Source organism: Perca fluviatilis, chromosome 7 (genome assembly GCF_010015445.1).
Source record: "Perca fluviatilis chromosome 7, GENO_Pfluv_1.0, whole genome shotgun sequence".
Lineage (NCBI taxonomy): Eukaryota > Metazoa > Chordata > Actinopteri > Perciformes > Percidae > Perca > Perca fluviatilis.
Genome location: NC_053118.1, coordinates 30,326,639 through 30,339,351, shown reverse-complemented (window position 1 = coordinate 30,339,351; position 12,713 = coordinate 30,326,639). Strand labels below are relative to the sequence as shown.

Genomic DNA, 12,713 nt, shown 5'->3' with positions numbered 1-12,713 from the left:
TACGTTCAACAGTTGTTTTTGTGGTGCAACAAAAAAATCAGATTGGACAGATAGTCCTCATTAATCCACCAGAGTTTAAAATGCGAAGCGGAAGGTAACAGATAGCCGGCCGAAAAAAGAGTGACATCCGGCAGAATTTCCAGCGGCACCAGAGCAATCTTGGAAGTAGAACGTCGTGGATATAGATTATGCATAACATATCAAACTCATGCCTGCCAAAGTCATGCAGAGAGGATACGGAGTGAAACAGGGGGACATGAGTGTTTGCTCCTGCACATGGAGGAGTGGGAAAGAGAAAGACAGTCCTGGTGGGGAGGAAGACTGTGAGCTTATAGCGACCAGAAAAGGAGAAAAAGAGAGAGAAACTGACAATGAAAGAGAAAGAGATTGAGAAAGATTGGTGCCTATTATTCTCCTAAGAAGGGAATAGTCACAGAGGGGTTGGTTCCCATGGCAATAGCTTTCTCTATGCGCGCGCGTGTGTGTGTGTGTGTGTGTGTGTGTGTGTGTGTGTGTGTGTGTGTGTGCGTAGACTGTAACCGGGCCTTGAGACCATACGGAGACGAGGTTGGCTGAGGCCACGGCGAACCGCGGAGCCACCGGGAGCCTTGAAACGGCGGAGAATCTCAGACAGACACTGTTGTTTACTCGCCTGTTCTCTACGCCTCACTCATCATCCCCAATTTTTTTTTGTGTCCTGCATGCTTTCTCGTTGTGTATCGTCCTTGGGCATTCAAAGCAAATTTAACAAATTCAGTGAGTTGAGAAAGCAATTCCACCTTTGGCACCCAGGGCCTCCTTGTTGGTAGTGCGTAATGGTTTAGATGTGGAGATGTCTGAGATGAAATTTTAAGCTTTTCTGTGGCATCTTTAATGTAGAAATGTTTTGGGGCCTCTCACATTATAATGCATTTAATACTTAAAGCTTTGTGTGATGACCTTTCTACAGTCAATTTTTAATTTTGACCCAGTAATGTAACAAACTGTACTTCTGAATTTAAGACTCAGAAGATGAGATTTATAGTAGTGTTAATTTTGTCACCTATTTTTAATTTAGTCTTAGTCTTGTGCCAATTGTCCTTGTTAGTTTTAGTCTTATTTAGTCATTCACATATCTTTTTTTGTTAGTCAAGTTTTAGTCGACTAAAAGTCTCATCATTTTAGTCTAGTTTTAGTCAAAAGAGAACTCAATATATAAAGCAAAAAAAAAATTGCCGGTGCAACACAGATGTCTTCTTACTTAATAGTTTTATTTCTTAAGGTGCATAACAGTGACTTTTTTACCTGATAACTCAATATATCTTAGTCAAGTTTTAGTCAAAACATTTTAGTCTTTTTTTAAATAATTTATTTCTGAGATTATTTCTGATTACCATTTCAGTCAAATAGTTATATAAAAATACATTATATAAAGTTATATAAATATCGAGCCTCTGCCTTATTTCACCAGTAAATTCCTGTTAAACGACAAAAACAACCACTGGATGGGAAAAGGGTATTTTACAATAACTTTGAATGCAGCACGAAGCTGGCGAGGCATATTTCAAGTGAACGCAACATATGTGTTGTTTTTCAGACAACGGCAGCTGCAGACTGTCGTACGTCCCCCTGTTGTAATCCTCTACAGTGAAACACAGAAAAACTTTTACACCATTTAGCTGTCAGCATTGTAACCGTGTTTACTCCAGCTGCTACCTAACGGTAGGCTAACGTTAGCTGCTGCCAAGTGTGGTGTTAATTAGCGTCCCATGCAGCGATGTTTCGGTTGCCTCTAACGTCCGTTTAGGAGCATCAGAGAGAAGTGCAGGCATTTAAGTAGCAGCGAAATCCGCGTTGCTGTTCGGTCCGGTAGATAACGGTCGTGAAGGCACCGGTCAGTGCCGTATTAGCACCAGGTCTCTGTACCCAACCCTAGTAACAGCTGAATATTCAAAATGAACACTAATTTATAGCATTCTGGATATTACACTAGCATACAATTATAATGATTGATTTTTCTGATTTATAAGTAAAAGAAATTATAAAAGCTATGATGGTACTATGTTTCTCAATCCACCATGATTTATGAGCACCAGGCAGTAAATGTTTTATTACCTCAGTTGCCCAGGGTTGCTATTCGCAAAGTGACTTAAAGTAATACTCCACTGAAATCGTGTTTTAAACATCAAGTTTTAGCCCCCCTGCATGTTAAATGGTGACTCTGGAAAGTTTGTAGTTTTCTCTGTTGTGGGTGACGGACAGGCATAGTCAACACAGATTCACAACAGTGGATGGATTATAATAGAAACAGCTGCATATTAAAAATAAGTGTAAAAAAACGTCTATAGAAGCTTTTCAAGCCACTCCACCACAATCCACTTATTCGTATCTGTCCATTTGTATGCTTGGTATGGTCCGGAAAGTCATAGTTATATTAAAATATGCCAAAATGTTGCTAAATACGTAGTTCATACTGCTAGCTATCTAGTTTATCTTTTTATGACTGATGCTCACAAGTATAAGCAGGTTAAGAGTAGCTAAACATTAAGCCACATGGGACCAAGCCACATTTAAATCAGGCAGACAGCACTATATTCACACCATAGGTTTTTGGTGGATTATTTCATTAAACCAGTTTGACTAAAAGGGTCCTGTACGTACATGGCATGTACAGTATGTGTAGCTACACAGGGCTGGTCCGTCACATAAAAGGTTACCGCATTAACATCCTGCCTCAGTGTCCATTGTTTTTTTCTCTCTCTCTTGAGTCCCCCTTTTTTTCCATTCTCTCTGTCACACTTAGGTGAGGATTCAAGGTGGTAAGGACAGACGGATGGACGGAAGGAAGGAAGAAAGGGAATAGTGGGGGATTTCCAAATAGAGTCTTAACATTTTTAGCTGACGCTGTCACCCAAAGCAGCAGAGAGTGAGGCTGAAGCTCAGAGAGTTAGTGAAGGATAGTAAAGGAGCGCTTGTTCCAGAAAAACAACTGATATGACCATTCTCTTTTTTGCCAGCTCAATAGTTAAGGTCTGGTTAAACTAAAACACAAATTGTGCTTCACATATAATCTACTTGGTTTAGTTCAATCAATCAAACCACAGTTTGTTGGTTGAAAGCTAAACAGACCAACTACGGGATTTTATGAGAGTAGATATGTGATCTTAGCATGAATTCAAATGCTAAACTAATGTTAAAGCCATCAGCTGATGGTGAAATGTTAATAAAGCCATCTTCTAATCTGTAGGCTGGAAGTGATGTATAGCCTATATTTATGCAAGGTAATTTGGTAACCATGGTAACTCCTAGCCGAATCAGCACATCAGTGCAGGGATTTTCCCCAATACACGAACAGGTAAAAGTACTAGCAGAAGTGTGTTGTGCATGTTTCCTATTTGAAATTGTAATTCAGCAGTTCCCCAATAAAAAGTGAGTGAAACCTAGCGAAACAAACATCTGTTTGTCACTATTTCTACACAATATGATATATGAGGTCCAGTTACAGTCTTGACTAGTATTACTGATGATCAATCATTTCTGTGAGCTCATCAGAGAAGATAAGGTTCAGTAAAGTGCAGAATGACTTGCTGTCAGTGTACAGAATTTGATTTCCCCACGTGGGTCCATACAGTGCTAATGAAGCAGGATGGCAGCCACCAAAATTGTCCAATCAGTTACCTGTCAATCGATATGAATTCACAATACAGTTTTTAGTTTGTTTATAAAAAGCCAGTGTGAACACAAGATGGACCCGAGCTAAAAGTAACAATGTATTTTTCTTGGCCTGGAACAAATGAAGTAAACTACAGATGTGAAAGCACCCCAAAACATCATGGTTAGCATGCTACACGTTGAAAATGGCAGGTTTTGAAGAATATTTGGATTGTGCAACAAGGCAGGTTGCTTGGTTCTTTCAGTGAATGATTGTGAACATTTACAAAGAATATGTTTACCGTTACAGCATTTACTATCTACAGAGTTCATACGCATTTTAACCAATACTTTTCCATGACTTTTTGGCAAATTTCCATGACTATGTGTTCCTGAAAATGTCAGTCGACATTATACAATAAGAATACAAATCTGTGTTAAATGTTTACCCTCAGAGGTTTAACTATAAAATGAATGACAATTTATGTGGTTCATAGTGGGATTCATAATATCGCTCCCCAAATACAATGTTGAGGTTAAGACGACGTGAAAATACATTTATTAATCACATGTTATTATGCTGTGTTAAAAAAAATTCCATGACTTTTCAAAACTTTCTGGGTCTTTTTATGTTTCCAAAACCTTTCCAGGCCTGGAATTTCCATAACTTTTCCAGTTTTTTTCAAAACGTATGAACCCTGTATCTAACTGGGACGTTTTGGGGCAGATTATGGCAGGATTGCTGTGGACGAAGTAATGTTTCACCGGGCTATACACAATGACGTTTAACCATGTATCCGGCTAATTTAAAAAGATCACGTTACTGTATTGTGTGAACCGTTAACTTCATTTAATATTATATGTGGTGTTTTCTTTTATCGGGGTGCAAAACATGCCAAAACCTGAGAACATTTTGCAGATCCAACGTCACTGTGTCAAGAGCTTAGTGGCGCCCAAGACGATTGTGATTGGTTTAAAGAAATGTAAAGAACCCAGAGCGTTTTTTTTCTCCTATCCTGGAATGAATGTGTGGAAGAGCCAGATATTACTCCACAGCGCTGTTGAGATAGGTCTGGCAATGCGAGACTAGGGAAATATCGTCTTCATGAAATTAGAAATGAGAATATGACAAACCAACATTTGATCCAAAACTGCACTGTGTGTAATAGTGTACTGACCAGAGGATTCTCTACTGTGACTCTGTGTTTTGGATGAAGAAATATTGTATTAGCACACAATTTGAACGGACACTCAGACAACTTTTGTTATGATATCCTATTGTTACAAACACAGACTGAAATACAAATACCACATTAACACATTCCAAGCAGTCACCATTACTATTAATACATGACCGGCTGATCTGAGAGCTGTGTGGGAGAAGTGATCTTATTAGCGCCTCATTGTAAATAGCGGTCGATGTTTGTCAGACTGCTGGAGAAGAAAGTCTCTAATTTTCTTCCAGCTCTGTCAGTCCTTTGAGCTGTATGTTCTGTTATAAAAACTGATTATATGTTTGCTATGTGATCACAAGCAACAGATGCCAAAGTACACAATGCAACACATTCCCATTTTAAAGAAGTTATAAGACAAAATAATGCAGTCGGAGCACCTCCTTGTTGCTGAAAAGTATAAGGTGAATAGACCCATGATCCTCCCGACCCGTCCCCTGTTTTGCGGCAGTATGTCATGTAACCACAGCCTTTTTTATTGGCCTCTTGAATGCCATTTCAAAAAATGACCAATACTGTCATATTTCTCAGGAGGTTGCTTGTCAGGAAAACATATGGCAAACAATTTGAAGCATTTCAACCAACAGCCACTGCTGTGGTTTTTCCTGTGCGGTCAGTCTTGTCCTCTCATTTACATGATGGTTTCTCTAACCACTCTGCCTTAGAGAGCCCTCGACTCTACTCTACTCCTCACAATAAACTACGGATGATACTGAACCAGTATCCACGACCACCAAACGCAGCCTGGCTAGCGCTCCACTCTACTTGTCAGATTAAGAAGATCAAAAGTCTGAAAAAGGCAAAGAGGGCTAGGGAGATAAAGCGTGAGAGAGGAAGAGAGCGGGCTTAAAAGGGAGACTACATGGAGATGAACACAAGAACACAGTGTCCTAATTAATGTCCTCCTCCATTAATCCACTCTGAAGCTTCCCATGCTGCTGGGTTTGATCACAGCAATGGTGCTATCAAAGCCTTGTAACATGGTCTTGTAATATGGGGGAGATCTCAGTCAGACAGCATTAAAATCATTCAGTGCAGTCTCTTCTTGTTGCTGATGCTGTGATGTCTGTAAGTGTAGGTGGGGTTTTGTATGATCATCTTCTACATTGGTGTAAAAGGCATGACTATAAAGTCTCAATTCCACATGAGAAAGCGCCAATACTCTAATACTACTAATACAGTGGATCAAATGTGTATATGAAGACTATTGCTTGTAGTGTCAAACCTACAAAGAACACAGTCTGCAGCTCTGCAGTTTTGGCTCTATGGCATGGAAATTATAATTTAACATGCCAAATGGTTTTGTTACACAGAACCATCTAAGACGCCGTCATTGGAAACTGTTTGGAAAAGGGCAAGCACTTTAAAAAAAATACTTGGCAGGTGTGTGGATGAACCATCTGTCTGTCAAACTATTGCCGAAGCTAGAGTGAAAACACATTTCCATCGAGAAAGGCCTTCAGTGCCATTCTTTGCTCTTCCTTCAATGAAGAAATATTCTACAGTTCTGATTTAACTGATGCTATAGCAGCATCTTTCGGAGCCACTGTTGTTGTTTTGAACAAACAGTCGCATCTCCGTGGCTACACACAGACCTTAACCACGCCCGTAGCTGCCAGTAGCTTCTCACGGGACGCTGATTGGTCTGAGCCGCTGGTGATCATGCATTACTTGCTTGATCTCGTGATATATAGCGAGAATCCAACTGCCGTGCAAGGTAATTCAAATTCTACTCTCGCCCCAGAAAGTTCCAACTGTACGCTTCTGGCTGAGCACCAAACGGGAGACAGACAATATTGGCGACTAGCTTCAGCAGTTAGTTTTTCTCAAGACAGTCACTGGGACCTGGGACCTGTTTTTAGCACACAAAAAACTCTGATCAACCCACTGTACGCTACCTGCCTGCCACAAAACAAACTAAGTTAGCGGCTAGCTAGTGAACATTGTGAAGCATTTAGCATCTAAAGAGCCTGATATTTCCCTTGGGAGTTGATGGTGACCCAAACAGAGCTAAAAGGAGAGTGAATATTAAACATTTGTTATAATACGTCAAGACTTTGTGATTTTCAGCTCACAGTACAGTTATTCTGCCCCAAAGTGGTAAATTATTTCAGCTTCAATAATGTGCTAAACCCCTGGAGAAGCAACATGGAATGACCCCAGTGATCAATGTGAGCACAGAAGACAAAGGAATCCTTGGATTCACAAAATGTTGTTGACCGACAGATAGAAAACATTGCAGTGCAAGACAATCACCTCCCTGATGTTACCTTTCACATTCAGCACAATACAAAGTGCTGTGGGATGTTTTGGTTGCAAGGGCCAAAGCTAAGTGCATCTCAGCTACAACAAAGCTCTGAAAGTCAATCTGGGCCCACGAATAGAGAATACTATCGAATAAAACCTCTTATCAAATAAAAACTCAAAATGCCATTAGCAAGAGACAAAAGATAGAACAAAATGGCAAGAGGATCGTTGCTAATTCAGCAAAAGGGAAATCAATGGCCCTTTTCCTGTTCTTTTTTTTTTGTAGCTACCCAGAGTCTGTCTACCCTGTCAAGCATCCCTGACTCCCTGCTTGTCAATCTCCAAAAAAATAAAAATAAATAAACAGGGTGTAGAGCAGCTGAGGCTGGGTGTTGTGGGTTCTGCAACTGCCCAGAGTTCCCACCTCAGAGGAAAGGTTTGAGGCAAGAAACAGTGACTCAAAAAATCATAAACATTGCACATTTCCTCTGTCAGTTCAGCTCTAAAAATACTCCTGCTCGCCTCACATCTCCTCCTCCCTGGTCTCAAGGAGCTATGCAAATACAAGCCCCTCCATTTTTTTTCTCATCCAATTTGTTTTTCTTTTCATACCCCTCCCTCAAAGCCCTCCATCCTATTGTTCTGACTACCTCTTCTCCAGCTCTTGTAAACTACATGACAGAGCCTCGCCTTCCCTCTTGTTGTTCCTACTCTCTCCAGGGTAGGGGGAGAAATGATAAAAGCTATTTCCAAGTAACTGTAGGCAACAGTGTAAAAATCCAAGACTTGGAAAAATTCAAGCTCTTTTTTTTCTTTGAATACAGCCATTTGTGAAGCTGCGTGGTAAACTGCAGCACAGTGCAGCGCAGTCCTGAGTGACAATTTAAGGGGGGACTGAAGCACCTTTAGGGACTTTGACTGTGCCAGCTTCTGCAGGTTGTGTTTGGCTTTTTTGTTCTCGAAAACAGAAGCAAGACAGTCAGTCTTGCTCGGCACACATGTGCAGAGAGACAAAGACACAACTCCTCAGTACATCTCAGACACGTACAAACCGTTTAGAAGGCTTTTTGAAGTTTCAAGGCTTTGCGGCACACAGGATTGGAGTGTGTTCTGGTATTAATCAAAAGTCCATCAGCCCGTCGTCCATTTCAGGGAGCCGCTCTGAGACTTTGTAGAGATATGATTGTGATGCACGTTGAGATTCATAAAGCCCAACAAAGACATTCATGTAAGTGTCACTGGAAACACTACGCTTTCACGACAGCCGTAATGAATCTCCAGCCTCATCTTCCCCACTTTCTCTCGCCCCACTCCCTCGATGTGTGTTGATCACCCCTTTTCTTTTCAACGGACTCTAATTGCACGCCCTTTTTGTCTCTCCAGACTCTACTTGCCATGCATTACCCGCGCCCCCACCCCTCCCCACCCCCCAAACCTTTTTTCGACAAACAATCTCTAACCCAGCCAACCCCATTTCCTCTCTCTCCCTTGATTGATTCTCACCTTTTCCATTCTTGCCGTTCACCTCATTAACGGAGCCCCCGTCTGCTCGTTTCCTATTTCGTCTCCCACTCCTTCCTACGTCCCAGCCCCTCCGCACTTCCTGTCCTGTCTCTGAAGCGACGGCCGGCTCGGATTCGTAGTTTCCAGCCAAGGCCCTGCGACATTCTGTAATTAGTAAGGCGCATAATAGAGAGGGTTCCTCATCAGCCTAGGTGGGAGGGGGTGGGCAGGGTACCACTGCTATATATCCATCCATCCATCCATCCATCCATTCATCCATCTTTGAGTTTAATCAGTGGCACACAATAGGATGTCACCTGCTCCCAGACGCAGTCACTGAAGAGAGGCAGTGATGCTGTCACAAACCATTTGGAGTGAATCGGCATCCATGGTGCCGGCACTTTAAGGCCTCCTCTTCTTCCACGGTTGTCTCTGCTAATTTGGTCTCCCTGGGAACAAGAGAGAGGGAACCCATGAAAAATCAAGCTCATTTACTTGTGTTTATTTATTTATTTACAGACGCTTATCCAGCATGCTCTTCTTTATTGGTTTTCCTTCTGAAATCCCTGAGGAATCATTGATATCAGAGTGCATGGATGTTTGCTTTCATATATATATGTGTGTGTATATACAAGTCTGTATGTACAGTATGTCACAAAGAGGCTAATCTGGCTCACAATCAGTCATACCCGGTGGGGGGAAAGGAATAAGTACATTTACTCAAATGCTGTACTTAAGTACAGTTTTGAGAAACTTGTACTTGTACTTGATCAGTGTTTTTCTTCCCTTTTGTATTATTTTAAACTTGTACTTCAATTATTTAACTTCTACAGTTACTAGCTACTTTGACAATTAAGATTTTACATAAAAGACGTATAATCAGTTAAAAAAAACTATAATGCACTCTAACAGATTTAATTATTAAATATATCATTATTAAGAATTTATTAAAATACATAATTATAAACGTTGTGCTTGATGAGTACTTGTACTTGTGATCCTTACATTTACAAGATGATTATGCTCCTAAATTTACCATATTCCCATTTAATTATAACGTAATGCAGATTTGTTGTTCAATGTGAATAATTACATGTTTTTACAAGTTTAAGAGCCTGCTAATTCATTTTCATACCATACATTTTCACCTGTACACATGATTTAAAGTTAAAGAGCTCAAATACAAAAACACTTCCATAGTCATGGAAGTGTTTGCATACCAACAATAGATACAACTTTGAAGGAATGAATTGTACATTGTGGTAATGCTACTTTTACTCAAATAAAGGATCTGAGTACTTCTTTCACCAAAGGTTACCTCCGATTTTGAACACCATACACACACACACACACACACACACACACACACACACACACTTATCCGTGTGCACTTAGTCATTTACTCGCGGGATACACACACAGACACACAAGTGACACATGAAACACTGTCTGAGTCTGTTTTGTCTGGCTGGCAGGGTCCGTGAACAGAGAGACACACACACTGTGGAGCCATGGGCTGCGGGCTGCGTAAGATGAAGCCGACGTCGGAGGAGAATAGTCCGGGGAAGATCTACTCCACCCTGAAGAGACCACAGGTGGAGACGAAGGTGGGCGTGGCCTACACCTACCGCTACCTGGATTTCCTCATTGGCAAAGATGGTAAGACATGAATTTCTATCAATCTGCTTCACATTGGTTTTAAATAATCGGTGACCTTTATTGTTTCCGACAGGGAATGTATCTACTTTCCTGTTTCTCGCACAACCCCCTATCCTTTTAATTTTAGCAGTGGGCTAGTTATTATACTAAATAGAGTAGAACCCACCAATTTCAAATTGCAACTCAAAACACATCTGTTTACAACTGCCCATTCCACTTAATGTCAATTGCTCTGCCTCTTTCTGTAGTTATTATCGTTGTGTTCTTATTTTTTGCTGTTTTTAAATGTCTTCTGTATCCCTGTACGGTGTCCTTGAGTGCCGAGAAAGGCGCCTTTAAACAAAATGTATTATTACTATTATTATTAAAGCCTGAAATCTCAGCATACCAAAAGTAATACCCACAGCCCCCTTTTGCAGATATGTGTTGGTCATTTTGTGCTGCCGGGTCGTAAAAATAAATTATTGCTAAATTATTGCCTCTTCCACATGCATGGCTGAAATGATATGGATAGCTTAGGGCCTTTGGCATTTTGTGGCTTCATACCTCACCGTGATAAGAAGGTAATATACTTCAAGTTTTGCAAGGGGCTGATCTGCACTTCAACTACAACTCTTTGCTGTGTCACTGAATAATGATACTTCAGTGTGATTAATCTGAAAATGCTATTATACCTGCGCATCCCCAATATAAAAACATTAAGGATTCAGATGCATAAGAAATCTATTACTCATGTACATGAAACAGCAGCACACTGGCTGTAATTTTCATCAGGATTGTTTTGTAATGATGGAGTGTTAATTAGCGCCTGCTCCCTGTATAGCCGCCACTTTTGTAATTTCTTTTCTCACAATTAGTCAGTCATGCTTTCACGTTGTGCTAATGATATCAAATTTTCCAGCCCAATCCACGCCAAACATCCTGCTGGCGGCCATCAATTATGTATGGCACCAAATCCAACCCACTAGCAGGGGGGACAAAAACCAAAAAAAGGGGCCCCGGGGGAGAGAGACTGTTTTGTTAAAACAAAAGAGGAAAAGGGCGGGGGGGGGGTGTAAAGGTTACAAGTTTGATCCTCACAAAACTATGTTTTCATCAAGGTTTCACTCCTCAGTTATATTTTTTTTTTAATACACTGTTCATTTTTTTTTTTTTAACCGTATGACTATGAAGATGTTGTTTCGGTCAACAGAATTTTAGTCTCCCTTCTTCATGAAAATGTGCATAAAATATAAATGAATCAGTTCCCTTATCAAAGACAGCATCCCCTCCATTTATCCTTCTGACACTCACACACACACACACACAACAATACCACACACACACACACACACACACACACACACACACACACACACACACACACACACACACACACACACACACACACACACACACACACACACACACACGGAAGGCCGGTAGATCCCCCTCCTCTCCTTCCTTTCCTCAGTCTGAGGTGTTTATGAGATAGGAGATGGGTGTTGCTTCCCGAGATGCCGAGACCTAAAGTAACGGCTCAGGGTCTTTGTTGTGTGTGTGTGTGTGTGTGTGTGTGTGTGTGTGTGTGTGTGTGTGTGTGTGTGTGTGTGTGTGTGTGTGTGTGTATTGAGGAGTATTTATGTGTGTTTGTGTCATTGTGTTCTAAACCTAGATTGAGATATTTGATTTGCTGCATGCTGATACATATATAACATGTTCAGCTTGTCTGATGAGACACAGTCAGTATGTTTACATGCATACAAATAGGTTGTTTGCCTTGATTATCCAGAATAAGCGTGTAATACTAATGAACTTGCAAAGCACTTTAACACATCCAATATTCCTGATAATAGTTGTAACAGGAAAGTAATTCTGCTAATCCCCCCATAAAGTAGACCCTGTTCGTCTTCCTCCACTGCTGGGCATACCACTAATTTTTCAGACACACTGCTGTGCTTCCAATTTTTCAGTTTGCACGCAGAACCAAAACAAAGAAAAAGACCAGACAGAAAGCAAGTCGATACCGAAAGTAATTTTAAAGAGAAATCTAACTCCATTATTTGACTATTAGAAAGATAGCCTGGTGTTTCAATGACAGTTTCAATAATCAAAAGTATTGTGCTTACACGGATTGTAATTAAATTATTAGACTGCCTGTAAACACGTTGATTTCCTTCCTTCTGCCAGGAGCATGAAGCTGCCAAATATATTGATTTGCAAAGTAGAGTGTAATGTCATCTGCTAACTTACTACAGACTTTTTGAGCAGCTGATACTGTCACAGCACAGGGTCAAAGCAGTAAATTTAAGATTAGGGTTTGGAATTAGGATTAGATGATATAATGGAGGCCATTAAGGTGAGCATATGGGAAATGATTTGAATGTGTTCAGGGACGATTCTGTGTGTGTTTGTGTTTGCTCTATAGGCCGGGCGCTATATATAGCCATCACTCTGTTATTT

At 40.7% G+C, this 12,713-nt stretch overlaps 1 protein-coding gene across 1 annotated transcript in view; it reads left to right on the top strand.

The window, feature by feature from the left end:
- The window catches only part of LOC120562846 (raftlin-like), a 114,318-nt gene that overhangs the window by 5,354 nt on the left and 96,251 nt on the right, over window positions 1-12,713 (top strand). Inside the window, exon 2 of the mRNA XM_039806763.1 lies at window positions 10,088-10,271. Coding sequence (XP_039662697.1) covers window positions 10,124-10,271 — 148 coding nt within the window. The 5' untranslated portion in view covers window positions 10,088-10,123. The remainder of the gene's footprint in view (window positions 1-10,087; window positions 10,272-12,713) is intronic.